Genomic DNA, 17,387 nt, shown 5'->3' with positions numbered 1-17,387 from the left:
CTCGTTAAAGGTGAAGAAGAACTCGGTCAAGGGAGCAAAAGGTTTTGTTGTGGACGCAATAAAGAGGCAAGGATAGTGAGGCAGTTGGGGACTGTTTTATGGTTCGTTGAAGGGTATCTAATTTGTTGTTAGAGGGTTGAGGAGTTGTCTTGAGGGTCGAGTTTCAATAGAGGTCAAGTAGGTTTGTTTTCCAACAAACAAGGTAAGGGAACTATGTTTTGAGTGGGTTGTGGGTGACAGTGTGGCACTGTGGTAGGCCGCAAGCCTAACCACTCCAAAACATGGACAACATGGAGAGGTTTTGGGGTATATTTGTGCCCAGAACAACAATATGTATGTGGAGGACTCTTCCTTAGTAGGGACACAGATATTAAGGGTTGTTGAGTTCTTGATTAAGGCTGTTACAGTGTGCTTATGATTCCCTAACCCGTCACTATCATAACAATAGTACTACAAACTTGGAGCAGCATTTGTCTTGTGTTAAGTCAAAGATTTGACTTGTTTTGGATTGGTTTTTCTAGCAGCCTGTGGGAGCCAAGTGTTGGAGTTGGCTTAGATGTGAAGAAACTCCAACTAGGAGTAGATCTTGTAGTGATTAGATTGGGTGCCATTGATTTGATTGGAGGGCAATGTGTTGGCTACCCAAAGTGGCCCTAGTGCAGCATACAAGGATGTTGTTTGGTGGGTGATTGGGTAAAGTTTGCAGTTTTATGAGTAGCTCTTTGATGGAAAAAAGAGGCTAGTAGAAATCAGATTGGAGCTCAGGAATTAGGCCTACCCAGAGAGCAGATTTATGAGCCCGTGTACATGTAGTAGAAGTGACATGCAACATTGTTAGGTGGCAGCCCTCCTAGAGTCTCAATGTGTAGTGGCGTAGATGAACTAAGGCACTACTATTGAGCAGTATGGAAGTGAAATACAGGCAAGATAAGATACAACATAGAAGTTGCAACAAAGTTTGTCATTGTATTTTGTATACCATACACTATTGTATTATTCATATTTGGTTTAAAATACCGAAGGTTGGGGTTGTACAATATTGTACAATTTTGTTAAAAAGTGTGTATATTTTTGCATATGTGATTTACTGCTTTATATTTCCATTGTGAAAAGTAGTTTATGGTTGAGATTATTGGTTTGGTAGCGTCAGTGATTTTAAGACTCTAATCTATACCCAAGGTTGTGGAAATTCAACAATCTTCAGTGTTGGGTCCATAGTTATTTCCTAGTATAGGAGGAAGCAGAGGTTTGTGGCGCTCATCTTAGTAGAGGCTAATACATGGTTGCAATTCAAGTAGCATGTGAGGCCATATGGATGAGGAAACTACTTGTGGGTCTTTTTAGTTAGGATATGGATCCAACAATGATATATTGTGATAATCAGAGTTACATTAATCTCTCTTAGAATCTGGTATTTCATGACAGGCCCAACCACATTGATATTCGGTATAATCATTTGTGGGACTATGTGCATAGGAGAATTATGTTGCTACACTACATTCCAACTAAGGAACAAAATGTTGACATCTTAACAAAGGAATTTACAAGAGGTAAATTCGAATTCCCAGGTGCACGATAGGGATGGTGAAAAATCCCTTTCTTGCTAAGAGGGAGCATTAGAAAGTGTAGCAAGAAAGACTCAATTTGACTTTAGCCTTATTCCAACTGAGTAAATTGAATTTCCACATTAGCAAGATAACTTGGATGGAGTTAACTAGTGTGAAATGGCTATTGTCACTCAGTTAGATCAAAATATCTGAGTTAGTGGGCTTGGAGTTCATTCATGCATGTGTTGATTGCTAAATTTTAGCAATCTAGTTCAATTATTTTCAATGGTACTCAATTAACTAACCTCTAACAATTAATAGAGTCAGTTGAAAGTCAGTGGAGCAGTAAGACAACAATTTAACTCAGAGATATGTAAGTTCACTAATCAATTAGCACAAATAGCCTAGGCATGCAGGGAATCCGAATTGCACCGTTGGAGTGGAGGAGACAAAGGCTAGTGTAACATTAATTTTATACTAGTTGAGTGTACAATTTTTGCATGCAATCAGGAGATCAATTCCTTGGAAATTGTGCAAGGAAATAGGGACTTCCCTATTGTTTAGTAGCTCAAATTAGCTCAAAATTGCACAAGGAAATAGGAGGTTGGAGGAGGCAAAAATTGGCTAAGTTTTGGCCAAAGGTTTTGTTAGTTCCCTAATTTGCATCATTTTTTACCATTTTTCCCTTCCCAAATCATAACTATTTACCCCAATTTTACTTATATTATGCGCCCTCATCTTGCACTAGTGCAAGAACGATGACACATTTTGCATTAACTTCATATTTTACATTTTTTAATTTAACTTAGCATTTATTAACTATTTATTACGTGATTTCCTACTTAGAATTACTTTTGTAACTTATCGTTACCTCCTATGTTATTTAATAGTTAAATGCTCACCTTGACCATTGATTTTAAGTGCAGACCAGATCTCGCACTAGTGCCAGCGCCGCGAATCTTGGCAACAAATCCGGATCTCTTAGATTGCCGCCCAATTTTGCACCGCTTTAGCCACGAATAGCAGAACATATCTGAAGGCAGTCGAGTCCCAGTTATAACAGCAAATCAATCTGGAGTAGCTGAGATCGAACTTAGTTGGAACGAACATCTGGACATAGCCATGGCCTGTTCATGACTAAGCAAACCATGGATCAACTTCAGTTAACCCACCTTCGCCCTACTCCCACTATGCTTGAATTAGCAGATAGATCTAAAATTGAGCCAGAAGGAGTATTGGATGATGTGATAATTTCATTAGATTCTTGGGAATATCCTGTTGATTTCATTGTGCTTCAGCCAAAGAACCCAATAGGAGGACACCCTTTGATCTTGGGTCGACCATGGCTTGCTACCGTCGATACATATATTGGATGTCATTTTGGTGATATGTATATTTCACATGGAGACTCTAGGAAGAAAGTTACCCTATATCCCCATGCCAGATCCATTCAGGACCTTCGAGATACTTTGTGGTTGGATCAAAGTAGCGATGACAAGACTCAGCCCATCTCCCTTATCCATCATTATACTGGGTCCTCACAAGAAGATGAGATTCAAGACTTCCTGAATAATCTAGACACTATGCCTAATTTTGAGCCCTTGAGCCAAATTTTCAGCCTAGATTTTCAAGAAGATCATGATCCTCATTCTTTTGCACCACTGCATTTGACCACTCCCTTGAATACTCCCGAGCCTGATACTACTCTTGTTGAGATTAACCCTGGTAAATCCTTGTATATTACTTCAGATTTGGACTTATCCCAGCAAGAGAAGCTTGTGAATTTGTTGTGAAACCATCTTAGTGCCTTTGCATGGGGTTATGAAGATATGAAAGGTATCCCTCCTGAAACTTGCACACATCATATCTATATTCAGGAAGGAGCCCAACCTGTCCGACAACCCCAAAGGTGAATGAATCCAGCTCTAAGAGATATTGTGAAAGAAGAAGTACAGAAACTCTTGGATGCCGGTTTTATCTATCCTATTTCTGATAGTCAGTGGGTCTCTCCATTAGTGCTAGTACCTAAGAAGGATGGAAGATGGTGTATTTGTATTGATTATCGAGAATTAAACAAAGCCACTCTCAAAGATTATTTCCCTCTCCCATTCATTGACCAGGTGCTTGATACCCTTGCAGGAAAGAAATACTTTTCTTTTTTGGATGGCTTCAGTGGTTATAACCAGATATAGATTACACCCGAAGATCAGGATAAAACTACTTTTACATGTCCATGGGGTACATTTGCTTATAGAGTGCTTCCCTTTGGTTTATGTAATGCCCCAGCTACCTTTCAAAGGGCAGTCTTGGCTATTTTTGCTGATCTAGAATTTGTGGAAATTTATATGGATGACTTTTCTGTGTTTGGTGATTCTTTTCAGGAAGCTCTTGAAAATTTGGAAAAAGTACTTCTTCAGTGTGAGGAAGCCCATCTCGCTTTGAGTGACAAGAAATGCAAATTGATGTGCAAAGTAGGGGTGGTACTTGGCCATTTGATTTCCAGTAAAGGTATCTAGGTTGATCTAGCAAAGATTGAAATCATTCTGCATCTTCCTACACCCAAAACTCAAAGGGAAGTAAGAGTTTTTTTAAAACATGTTGGTTACTATAGAAGATTCATTGAAAATTTTTCTAAGATAGCTATTCCTCTTTTTAGACTTCTAGCTAAGGATAGTGAATTTTCTTGGACTACAGGTTGCAGAAAAATTTTGAAACATTGAAGGAAAAGTTAGTAGAAGCACCAGTTCTGAGAGGTCTTAACTGGTCTCTGCCTTTTCATATTTCCTCTGATGCTTCAGATTTGGCTATTGGCGCAGCTCTAGGACAAGAGGAAAATAAGCAATCCTATGCTATTTATTATATTATTAAAAAATTGTCTTCTGTTGAATTAAACTATACAGTTACAGAGAGAGTTTTTAGTTGTGATTTTTGCAATTAATAAGTTTAGACACTATATTACAGGATATGAAGTATTTGTACACACTGATCATTCCACAATTAAATATTTGATGAACAAACCTTTAACTAGTGGTAGAGTGACTAGGTGTTTACTATTGTTGCGGGAGTTTAATATTACTATTGTTGATAGACCAGGAAAATCTAATGTTGTAGCAGATTTTCTTTCTAGATTAGATAATCCTGGTGAAACAACTCCTATTAATGATGATTTTCTAGATGAACATCTCTTTGCTATGTCAACAGATTCTCCATGGTTTGCTGACATTGCTAATTACTTGGTTACTGGGAAAACACCACCCCACTTGTCCACCCGTGAAAAGCAGAATATTATTCAGAAAAGTGCTACATATTCCTGGATTCAAGGAGATCTCTTTTACACCGACCCAGATCTGATTATCCATAGATGTGTAAGAGAGGAGGAAGTGTTTGACATTTTGAAATCTGCTCATGATGAACCTTATGGAGGCCACTTCGCTTATAAGCAAACTGCATATAAAGTATTGCGCGCTGATTACTTTTGGCCTTCCTTGTTTAAGGATGCCAAACAGTATGTCAAGTGCTGTGATAGCTGTCAGCAAATGGGCCAGCCTAATCGAACCAATGAAATTCCTTTATGCCCTCAAGTTATGATTGAGCGATTTGAAAAATGGGCTATTGATTTTATAGGGCCAATAAATACAACATCATTAAGTAAAAAGCATATTTTGGTTTGTAAAAATTTCGTTACAAAATGAGTAGAAGCTAAAGTTGTTTCTTTTGCAACAGAAAAAGTTGTTTATTTTCTTCTTACCGAAATCTTTACTAGATTTGGTGTGCCTAGAGAAATCGTTTCTGACAATGGTTCGCAGTTTATTTCTAATCTGGTACAGGGTGTAATGGAGCAATACAAGATCTAGCACAAGAGGTCCACGCCATATCACCCACAAGCAAATGGCCAGGTGGAATCTACAAACAAAGTCATCGAGTCCATTCTTACAAAGACAGTCAATATGCATCGAAAAGACTGGGCTGAAATATTATCAGAAGCTTTGTGGGCATACAAAACCACTTGGAGAAATAGCACGGGACATACACCATATGAGCTGGTATATGGCAAACAGGTTCTGTTACCAATTGAATTCTAGATCAAAACTTTCAGGACTGCAGTCCAGTTAGGACTAGATCTCTCTGAGGCACAGCAACAATGTCTTCTCCAATTAAACGAGCTAGATGAATTTCGAAGGGATGTTGTTCAGCAAAACATACTAATTCAGCAACAACGTAAGAGATGGCATGACAAGTTTATTCAGAAAAAGCAGTTCCAACCAGGTGATTAGGTGCTCCTTTATGATTCTAGATTTAAAAATTTTAAAGGGAAATTCCATACACGGTGGATGGGATCTTATGAAGTGATCCGAGTATTCGAGAATGGAGCAGTTGAAGTTAAAACTATTGATGGACAAGATTCAGTATTCTTGGTAAATGGACACAGGTTAAAGAAGTACTTTCAGCTACTTACCAAGAAGGATTTTTCACAAGAAGTCCGATAGCAATTTGGGACAGTAGTGGAAAATGGTAATACCAACTTTTTGGAGACATGAATTTTTCTTCTTCTAAAAAAAAAATAAAAAATAAAAATATATATATATATATATATATATATATAAAGAAAAAATGTTTTCCTATAATTATGAAAATCAGTTTGCTGACATGATTGCAGAAGGATCAACCTGAAAACTAGCTTGTTGTTAAGAAGATCAAAAATTTCTAATAAAAAGAAAATGTTGCTTGATTTTTAGATATGCTCAGCTACCACCAAGTAGACGCAGGTTCATCAGAACCAACCTTTATATAGTTGGGGTAATTAGCATGGATATTTTTTATTCAAGTAACGCTTAATTTTCACTGCAGTTATTTTTCTTGCACCAGTGCAGGCAGATTTTCCAAAAAAAAATGTCTTTCTTCATATTCCACTTTCGTAATACTCCCTCAGTTTTCTTCTTTGATCCCAAAATAGTGACTTTCCCACATTCTTCTAAATTTACTCTGTCCACTTTGAAAAAATCCCACTTTAACCCTGAATTTTTTTTCCTATCCCACTTCTATTTATTCCCTCTTTTGGTACTTTCCTGGAATCCCTATAACAAAATTCCTTCCCATTCTAAAAATTCCCCTTTCCCACTCCTTTATTCCCTCATGAGTTTATTGCAGGATCTTGCATATGAAGAGCAAAAGGATGTGCTCTGAAACATCAAAAAGGGCGAAGCAAACTTCAGAACAAAGTTGAGGAAATCATGTGAAATCCAACCTATATTTTAATTCTCTGTCTTAATATTATGCTTGCACTAGTGCAAGCATGTTGTCCTATGTGATAAGATGAGCAGAAAAGTACCAACATAACGATATGATTTAAGCAGTACAAAGATCAGTATGAGCATGCACTTCGTCGGCAGCATAGTACAAGTTATCATATGACATAAGAAAGTGGTCATTATGGAAAGTTATATGACGTCTTTTCATGTCATCAATGAGTATTTATGCTATTATACTACCTAGGAGGAAATTAGTTAAAAGTACAAAGTTTTTAAGTAGAAATCATGATCCTTTTTTAATGAATGCTAAGTCTTTTTTGTAATTATGAAGAAATGTAAGAATTGTGTTAATCATTGCTTGAATATAATCTACCCCGCTCCTCCATTTATCCTAAACATTCCTTCACTGTGATTATCATTGCACTTAACCGTTAAACCGCCGCCGCACGTACCAATTGGGCCTGACCAGAAAATGATGAGTATCTACGGCAAATAAATCGGAAATATGGAGGATGAATGGTTAGATTTTTATTTATGAAGGCCGATTCCCTGGTATTGCATGCAAAGTCTCAAAGCTGAACTGTTCACAGCCGCTAGCAGCAATGTCCCCTGTCTGAAATGAACCCCTGTCTCTCATCAAAATTGAGCAAACTGTCGAATATCGAAACAGTCTTGCACTGTTGCGAGAGTCGGGATTTCTACAATTCTTGCAGAAGTTCGATGGGTATGACAGAGAGGTCCCTTTGTAGCTTACATGTTTTGATAATTAGCTCCTCTGTGAAGGACCCTTTAAAGATGGTGCAAATTTAATGACTCTCTTGTGCATTTCGCTGCGACTAGACGCAAAATTAATACAATCTCTTCTTATTGGTGTTTAAAAAAAGCAATAAATGGCATTCCTTGTACAATAGATCTTAAGATTCGAGGGAATGAATCAAACAATATAAAACTTAAAAAGGGATAATTATTGAAACAATAGCTTGTTTACATTGTTTGTGTGAATAAAAAATTGTTCTATCATAAATTTATTAATTATCATTTTTTTGTATATTTGGTAGATTGTTAGGAAACAAAAATAATCCTAATGACTAGGAGAGTAAGTATAATCATGTCTATAACAAATTGTGATTTGGTATACATAACAAAAATTCTTTGAATAAAAAAATGGAAAACGTGTATCAACATCATTGCTTGAAAAAAATAATTGTGATTTTATCTAACAATTTTTTTTCCAGAGTGTTATATAAATACAAGTTGGAAAATGAAAGTTGTTGTAACTAAAAGAAGGGGAAATTGAATGTATTGTGTGGAGTAATAGGGTTAAAAGGGAATTCTTTGGATAGAGAGAAGCCTAAAAATTTTAAACTCCAAAAGTTTGTATTTTTTCATCAATCTTCTAATGACAATTAAAAGCCAAATATCCTTGGAGAAGTGTTTTCTGTGAGTGTGATATTGTGTAATTTGTATTTCTATAGATTGTACAATTTTCATATTCATTTTAATTGTGATTTTTCTTTTACGATTTGTTTGTTTTATATTGGATAAAGAGTACATATGAATTTTCGGATAACTATTTATATTGAAAATACCAATATATGTATTTGAGCTTAATACTTTGTTGATTTTATGAATTCCTTCATTTAATTCAATAATTAATTATTTTTCTTATATTTAATCTAGACAAACACAATCCTAGCTAAAATAGATAATTAAATATAGTATTATTATAGATAGCAAATATAATATAGATAGAGTTCAAGCACTATAGAATAGTTATTTCATATTGAATTGATATTTAAATCGATTCCAACTCTTCAGGTGGCAACCTGAAGAAGAAACTAGAAATTGTTATACCAAATGAAAGTATGTCTATTTGGGACTTGTCATCAGCTGATTCTCCCTTGTTGTTGGTGGAAAAACTGATTCAACCATCAATAAGTTGTTTACACAATAAAAAAAAACCACATATTGTTTCATTAATTCATAAAAGTTGTCAACGCATTCCCAGCCAAGCTTTAGAAAACATTCAAAGAGATCAATACCCCTCCTAAGCTCCATAGTCTTATAATTAGGCTTTATGAAAAGGCTAGTGCTAAGATGTAGTGTAAGGTGGAGTGGTCATTGGACATAACTATAATATTGGTGCAATATTGGACATGAGCCATCAAGCCAAATGTTAGCATTACTCATCCGTCTCATAGGTGCGTTGTTGATGTGCATCCTTACATTCATTTGGTGCATGTGTGGGCTAGGTGTTCTTGCACATTGCTTAGTTTCTTCTATGTGTCTTTATGTGCACTAGATATTATATGTTACTCATGTGCATTGGGAGCTTATGTGCATTAAGTGATTATGTGAGTTGGGCATGCAACTAGCTTTATTTAGTGGATAGAATTATTCAATTAAGTGTTAGCGGAATCAAAGGGAGTGGGTTTGTTGGAAAAAGGGTTAAGGAACCTTGAGGTTATAGGGCCTAGTGGTTTAGGGGCTTGGATGGTAAAGATAGTAGGTTATTGTCACCAAATACTTGCACATAGGTTCATCATTTACACAAGTAGAGTAGATGCATCACATAAGCACATGAATAGATGCATCACCTGTGAGCATATCTTTTAATAGGTTTATTAGGTGCTTTTGTGTGTAAGTGTTTATGCCCATTGCTTAAGAATGTTGGGTATGTGTCTTAGGTGCACCTCAAAATGCATAGAATAGTTCTCTATAGTAACATAAAATAGGTGCATCAAATTAATGCAAGCATGCATTACCTATACCCTATCTTTTAATGAAGTTGTGAGGTGTTTGTGTGGATTAACCATTTATGCTCATTGTTTAACAACATTGGATGTATATGTACATTAAGTGATGGTCCAAATACATGACATAATTTTAATAAATTATGTATTAAAAGATTAAAGAATAATGAATAAATTATAAAAAAATCAACATAATTTAAATTACTAATTTTGAGATTAAATTAATAAAATAAAATCACGAAAATTAACATCACATAAATATATTATTTTCTTAAACTTTAATACTTATGAGATGATGATCATCCCCATACTAAAAATTAATATGCTTATATGAGTTTAATAAATATGTACCTTATATATTATATATATGAATGATTTAAGTTAAGTAAACATTCATGTGTTATTAGTCCTTGCCAAGTCTCTAGCAATCAATTTGTCAATAGACCACTATTAGTTTAGCATTCAACAATGCAACTTATAGTGTTTAACTTTGGAAAACAAAGATTTACTTTTGGATATTATTGTACAAATTAATTTTCAAACATCTGATTAGACCGTAATTTGAAGGTCTTATTGTAGCCTTTGGGGCATGTGGATAATTGCCTTGAATTTTACAGCCATAATTTTTTGGATACAGTTGCAATATTTAAGTGTTATCTAAGGAGGCATCATTTTTGCCCTGACTGTGAAAAATATCCACCCATTCACTACGAGTATTTGAATTGTATTTTTGATGGTGAAAATGTGGATTCAGCACCTTCAAAAACCTTTGGAGCACCCAAAATCTTGAATCTTCATAGCTGTAACCCAGATTTAAGAAAAAAGAAATGCCAGAATTTATCAAAATCACGACCGAATTTCCATTGTTTTCCGGGCAAATACTAAGTCTTGTTAAACTAAAACCAATATTTACATCATGAAACCAAAATTAAAATCTTTGATAACTCATATTTACATCATAAATTACTACCCACCATAATTTAAAAAATTATTTGCATAAAATACAATAGGAATAAAATGTACATAAATATACTTAAATGACATCATTATTTGTGTTTTTACCACTTTAATAAATAGGAGTAAAAATATAAATGTGAATACCTACCACCAAAATTTATGCAGTTTTTTCACTCCATATATCAATTAAAACATAATTTCCACTGAAATGACAGGAACTAATCTCTGTTACGGAACTTGTTTGTTTATATATATATATATATTCATTAGCTTATATATATATCATTCATATTCATTAGCTTCCATGGATTTTAGGTTTATGTGCACTGTAGTTTTAATTAAAAAGGTTAAAATCTTCCAAAGTTCCAACAAGCTGTTCGAGGAAGAGGTTTTATCAAAACTGTGAACTTTTTGGTCAAAATTTATTGAAATTTTTGGTCAAGATTCATGACAATAAAGTAAACTTGAGAGAAAAGTTCGAAATTGTGATAGTTTGGTGTCCTAGGTCCCTTATAGGGCTTAGGTCTTGTAGACGTCATTAAATTTTTTATTTTTTTCCAAAATCCCAATTGTTGATCCATGGCATATAAAACTTGTCATAGCCAGCCTTTGGTAGGAAAGCTTATGACCACAGTTTGAAGAAGAAAATTTTCATTTTCATTGTTTCACATGAAGTTCAGTGTTCACTGAAACTGTGAGTGCTATTTTCAAGGAAAATGTGGGGTTCATTGCATAAAAACTAAAGCAAAATAGACACAATTAAACAATCCCTGTATGTAAAAAAAATCCCTGTGCATGTGTCATACGCCATGAACAGAACGCCGTTTAACCCCGTAAAGTGTATAGAAACACTGGAGCTTAATAAAAGAGGCGAAATGTGATTTTGTTTCTGAATCAAACTAAAACTACAGTTTCAGACGAAAAATGGTTTTGGGAACTTCAATCTATTGAAAAATACATGATAAAGATTAATCATCTGAATATGTTCTGCTGATCGGGAACTGCAAACAATTCGCAAAATTTCAACCATTGTTCCCCTCTCATTTGTTTGCAACGCCTTTGTCTCTGGGTTTGTGTGGGTCTCATCTTTATCGGTTTCATAGGTGTATCAGAGTGAAGACGATTATGACTTTGTTGGAAAAAAATAGCATATATTCCCAATAAATCTCCAGGAAGTGGCACATCAGAACTAAATTTGCCTTAAAAGAAAATGTAAACGAGTTACTTGCCCAGTTACATTGTGCACCAGATGTCTCATCGGTATAAACAGTGATATGAAAATATGGATTATTTAAAAAGCTAGACAAAATAAAATAAACAGCCCGAACATTTAAGCACCAAGACAAATTGATGACACACCATTTATAAAATAGACACTGGCAAGTACACCTCAGACAACCTGGCACTGGTTGAGTACAAGGCTATTAGGCTATTCTTCTAAGAAGATAAGCTGTAATGTAACTTTGCATTATTATTAGTAAGGCTAACTCGTTACAACTTCCAACAAACAACAAAGTAAAAAGTTTTCTCCCTCATGATTTATGATCAACAAATAATGTTTTTGTTTGGTTAAGAGTGATGTTAATCAACAAAATAATGTTCCTGTTTGGTTAAATTATGTTATAGGTTTAAAATCCAGACATTTGATAGGAGTGAAAGCCTCTCTTTGTAACCAGCAAGCAATTTGAAGTGCAAAATAGGAGTGAAAGCTTCTCTTTGAAACTAGCCAGCAATTTGAAGTGAAAAAGTGAAAACCTGTCCCCTTGGAACCAGCACGCAAGTAATTTGAAGTGCAAAAGTGAAAGCCTGTCCCATGGGAAAGCAAGTAATTTTTTAAAGTAATTTGAGATGAAGTGGTTTTCCTTTTTATAACATTAATGGATAACGTTAATCCTTCTTGTCATTCAGTCATGTACAGAGAGACTCAATGTTGATTATCTAACATCCTTTCCTCATATCCCAGCTGGGAAGAATAAGGGATCAGTAGTTATAATTTAATTATATACAGCATCAGTGGCAAGGCAACCCTTAGTCTCGTAACAAAGCCATGCAGATTTGACCTCACTTCTATCTAAAATAAGTGATAAACGATAGCGTCAACCCACAGAAGTAATGATGCATGAAAGTTTTTCTTCAACAACGAGCAACGGATGCACAGTCTGCAAGACGGTTATGCCTAGTTTCACTCCCATATGGCACGCATATTCCATGTCCTCAACAACTTTCACAGGTGTATTCCTTCAGGTTTCCTTCCAAGCCTGTGTTTAAGCGGCACTCGCAAATCTTGTGTGGATCGTTTGCACATCTATGTTATTTTGGACACTGAAACCAAGTAAAACAAGTTATATATAACGCACAAGAATAATGTCGTTCACGTTTTAATTGGATACCATTTCTTTCAATTCAATTCATGCATAGTTTACCTGTAAAGAAAGTCACCACTGGAGGCTGTCCTTCCAGAAATCCAGTCAGGCGCCAACTCTTGAAGGAGGCCCAACTGCTCCTCGACTTCACCTGCAAATACAAATATTAAGCATGAGATCCCATCAAACAAAATGGCACTGAATTTGTTTCCCTGCAAAACTAGACAAGGAAGGAGATTATATAGTCATAGCAACAATGCCAAGAAAACATAACAGAGGCGTATCTGATAAAGTTCAAAGTAAGAAAGTAATTTACTTCTATCAGTGACATCTGTGTGATTTGATAGTATTTTGTGCACAAGCTCCTGCCGTGTAAGCACTGAGCGTTTGCTTGAACGAAATATATGACGTATCATGTTGAAAAGTTTAGGCAAATATCCAATCATTTGCTGACGCTTTCTGGCAGCCGATACACCCAACTTACGTTCCTCTAGTGACTTCGATTCTCTTTCAATAACCTGCAAAAAATACTCTCGAGTCTTAAAATAAGTACTTACAGATACAGATGATCTTATTCAGGAGCATAGCGTAGTTTATAGTTTTAAGGTAGTTTATAGTTTTAAGGTGACCTGCAAAATTATCTTCACTGCTAATGACTTGAAATATAACATGCATTCAGTTTGCAACAAGCATGTATTCAACCAAGAATCGAGCAGAGCAGAGCAGAGCAGCGAAGGATTGAGGCTTCTAGAGAGAAATCAGAAGGAAAATACATTCCTATTTGACAAGACATGTAAATAAAAATTCGAAGACGCTAGACAACAGGGACTGAATTCAAGGGGCAGAGCTGCAGGTCTCCTGCCTAATCTGAAAGCAATTCACTATTATTAACTTGAATCAACTAAGTACGAAAAATGTAAAACCACAAAAGATAATGAAATTAACTTACCTCTTGTAACACTTGCATGGGAAGGACCTGAAGAATTTTCCAGTCTGATTCAGACATTCCATCGATACTCATTTTCTCAGCTTGCTCCGAAATAAATGATGCTCTACCAGTGTCCAGCTTGCAATGTTCAACATTGCCTTTTTTAGGACATTGAAAGCATGGCGAGGCTGTTTGAGAGCAAGTCTTAGTTGCCTCAACTTGCAGTGTCTGTGGTTCATCTCCACTCAATCTGAGACGCTTGGGAGCACGCAATGGTGGAGTGTCAAGCACCCCTTTCTCTGGAGTGTTCTCCAAGATTAATGGATTTCTATGAGACTGGGGAGAACATGTAGGGCTTTGCATCGCCTTCTCATTTTTCTTCGATATGGCAAGCACATTTGCAGCTGCGCTCAAAGGAGATGGCTTGGTTGAACCCACATAGTAATCTCTTTCACTGGACTTAACAGGTGTACAGAGAGCAGGGGACGATTTAGACTGAAAACTTTCAGAGAGATCATCCAGATTGGCCTCCATTGCCTTTCTTTTTAAAGAAGTTGAACGGATTTGAGGTTGCTCAGAAACAGGATAAGCAGGGGGGATAGAGGAGTCTTCTAATTGTCTGTTAAAAGCTATTGATCTTTTGACATTAGAATTTTTTGATTTCTTCACAGATGACTGAGAAAGACGAGAGGACTCTGGAGAAGCAAAGTCTGGTGTTCCGGGAGACCGGATAGGAGAGGATGTATTAGGTGCAACTGAAACAGTCCCAAATCGCAGAGATTTCTTACTCATGGGGCTCTTAATGTTAGATTTCGGTATGGATTTAACAACTGGAGTTTTGTCAGCAGAGGAGACATCAGAAGCTTTTTTCAATTGAATAGAATGAGGGGTAAACCCTGGTGTTACTGGGGAAAAGCACCCCTTTGTCATACGGGAGCTTGCATTCTCCGACACTAGTACTGCTTCGCAAGGTGTGTCTACATCAATAGTACCTTCGGCTACAACGACTGGGTTAGGGATCCTAGAAGGGGTCTGGTGAGAATGCGACATTTGAGGAGTGCTGCAAGACTTTGAGATGGGGGACGCTAGATTGGTTTTATTACAAGTAGATAATTTACATTCTATTTCATTAGATTCTTTAATGTCTTGAGTATTTGACGGGGGCAGAAACTGGCAGCAAACTGGCTCTTAAATCCTGGAGAAAAATGAGAGTGGCAAGATGAGGGATGACCCCCACCAGCACCATATGATTTCAATGTTTCAGGGACCTGGGAAGGAGGCTTCTGAATTGGGTCTTGCGTGGGAAAAGGAGATGGCGAAGACTCAGGACCATCATTTGTTTTCACTATTTCAAGGACCTCGGAATTAGGCTTCGGAATTGGATCTTGCTTGGGCACAGGGAATGATGAATCCACAGATGGTTGGGGTGTGAGGATTCTCTGAGAAAAACGCCTCTGGAAACTTTTGGGTAATAGTGAAGACATCATAGAGGGTTGGGATTCTTCTTGATGATTCTCAGGCAGAGTAGAAGCAGCAACTCTTGCTGGGGTAAGGCTGTTACATATCAAAGAAGGAAGTGGGGAGGAGACTGGGGAAGTTAGCTGACATTTTCTATTGAATGGCTCTGGTAGGATTGCCTCTGGAACATCATCTCCCTGCATTGCAATGAATGCATACAGTATACATTCAAAGTTAAAACCCATGCTATTGAAAGGTTTGACAAAAAAAAAAAAATTACAAGATAGCAAGAGTAGACTTGCCTTGGGATAAGCCTTGACAAATGCCACTAGGCGGGTGTAGAATGCTTTTCGCAAACCCAATGTGTTGTTGCCATTGGAGGCCTTCTCCTTGCCACTTAGCAGTGCATCATGCAAGAGAGTGATTTTCAAGTCTGGCTTCATGCACAGTGTCTTCTCGTCATGTACCATGGTCTTCTCCAACAGCAATCCTTCGGGGAAAATGTGCTTCATTTGTGCCACATGACTATACATAAATCTCCTGAAAAAACAGTTTAGGGTTTACTATCAGTTGATGATACAGTAAAATTGAAGCACACATTTAAGGAAATTGGTCTTTGTAGTTAGAAAGAACCCTAAATCTTGTTACTGGCCTATCGACCCTGCAACGATTAGTACCATATCTACTACGGTCTTCTAGTGATAAGCATTGTGGGTATGAGAGGAGAACAAGAAAAATTATGTGGTTACACAGACATACTTGTGGGTCATTGTTTCGACTTGGGGACAGATGTTACGGAAGCTACTGATTGTCTTGCGGAGCCGAAGCAATCTGATGGCAGCTTCCATGGAATCAAAAAACTCTGCGAGCATTGCATACCTACAAAACCCACACATTATATGAGTTTACCAAACACCCAACAATGCATATGGCAGTAATGCAGTGAAAGATTAGTACTTACTTTTCTGGGAGGTTGATATTTGTAGGGCTTGGAGCCTTTGGGTGAATAGAAATGGACTCGGATTGCTGAATTGTGTGGGGTTGAGCTGTGGAATCGCTTGAGCTCAGCAATTGTTGTTTTGCTTGGTTGACGACCTCTTTGATAGACATAGCAACTCCCCTGTTTTTAACCCTTGAAGAAGAAATTTGACTGCTTTTTTTCTCAGGCGTGGGAGCACCCAACACCAACGACGGACTTGTGGCAGCGGCCTTCTCTGATCTTCCATTGATTTGCATTTTGGAGGAATCGGCAGAAGATGGTTTGGGAGAATGACTGAGGCGCATGGGCTTCTTGCAAGGGAGCCCTGTAGCCTCCCGACTCTTCTCATTGTTGTCGAGTGATCTCTGAGAGGAATATATTGATCTGCCTCTACCACGGCTTCTTGCTCCTCTGCCTCCTGCACTGTCCATCGTTGCTGCTCCGCTTCCTTTCTTGGAAAAGACCCTCAAAAACGGTATCTAGTTCAGAGCATCACATGGCATAGCATTACTTAATCCTTTGTAATTGTGGCGGGAATACCTACGTGGCAGCTCGTGTCTCTGGATAATGGCGGGAATCCGAGCTCAACCGTCACATAGGCTCAAAACCATGACAGCGACGACGGGGTTGGTGATGGTGTTTCTCTTTAATCCCGAGCCTTTTCAGCGTTGAAAATCACTGTAATTTTTTTAATAAGTGGTTCAGTACATATATTCTCACTTTAATGTATGAAAAAGGGTTTGAAAAGTGTTTATTTAGCTAGTGAAATTTTATTAGTAAACGTCAAAACATGATTATATGCTTAATAACGATAATTAGTACGTAGACATTTTAAGAGGTTTGTGCTATTATAGATGATTTCAAGCTACATTCATTACCTAACAATATAAGTTATGGTTAACCAATTAAATGCATTTTAATTTCATATTTCATTCGAAAAAAAAAGGTGGCTTCAATCTTTAATTATACTTCCATCTCTAATATTACTTAGTTTGTTAGAGCTTGTTAAATAGTGTCTTCCTTGTGGTAAACTAATCATCTCTTTAATTTGGTATGATGAATTGTTATAATTTATTTGGACATGAAAAAATTTATCTATGAAAATCTGATTAAAAAACATTATATATTTTTTTGAATATAAAAGAAAGATATT

General features: G+C 36.6%; 1 protein-coding gene across 1 annotated transcript; it reads right to left on the bottom strand.

The window, feature by feature from the left end:
- Positions 1 to 12,323: 12,323 nt before the first annotated feature.
- On the bottom strand, positions 12,324 to 16,731 carry LOC149203385 (uncharacterized). Its single transcript, XM_089400184.1, is given in 8 exon segments — positions 12,324 to 12,828; positions 12,930 to 13,020; positions 13,186 to 13,387; positions 13,819 to 14,927; positions 14,930 to 15,448; positions 15,554 to 15,795; positions 16,015 to 16,134; positions 16,217 to 16,731. Coding segments are annotated over 8 exon segments (2,790 nt in total). The 5' UTR covers positions 16,666 to 16,731; the 3' UTR covers positions 12,324 to 12,770.
- Between the last annotated feature and the right edge of the window lie 656 nt (positions 16,732 to 17,387).

The sequence above is a fragment of the Pinus tabuliformis genome, chromosome 2_1 (genome assembly GCF_031772625.1).
Source record: "Pinus tabuliformis cultivar Carrire ecotype Pingquan chromosome 2_1, CPIR1, whole genome shotgun sequence".
Taxonomy (NCBI): Eukaryota; Viridiplantae; Streptophyta; class Pinopsida; order Pinales; family Pinaceae; genus Pinus; species Pinus tabuliformis.
The sequence above is the reverse complement of the archived record's forward strand: the minus strand, read 5'-3'. Positions and strand labels throughout refer to the sequence as shown.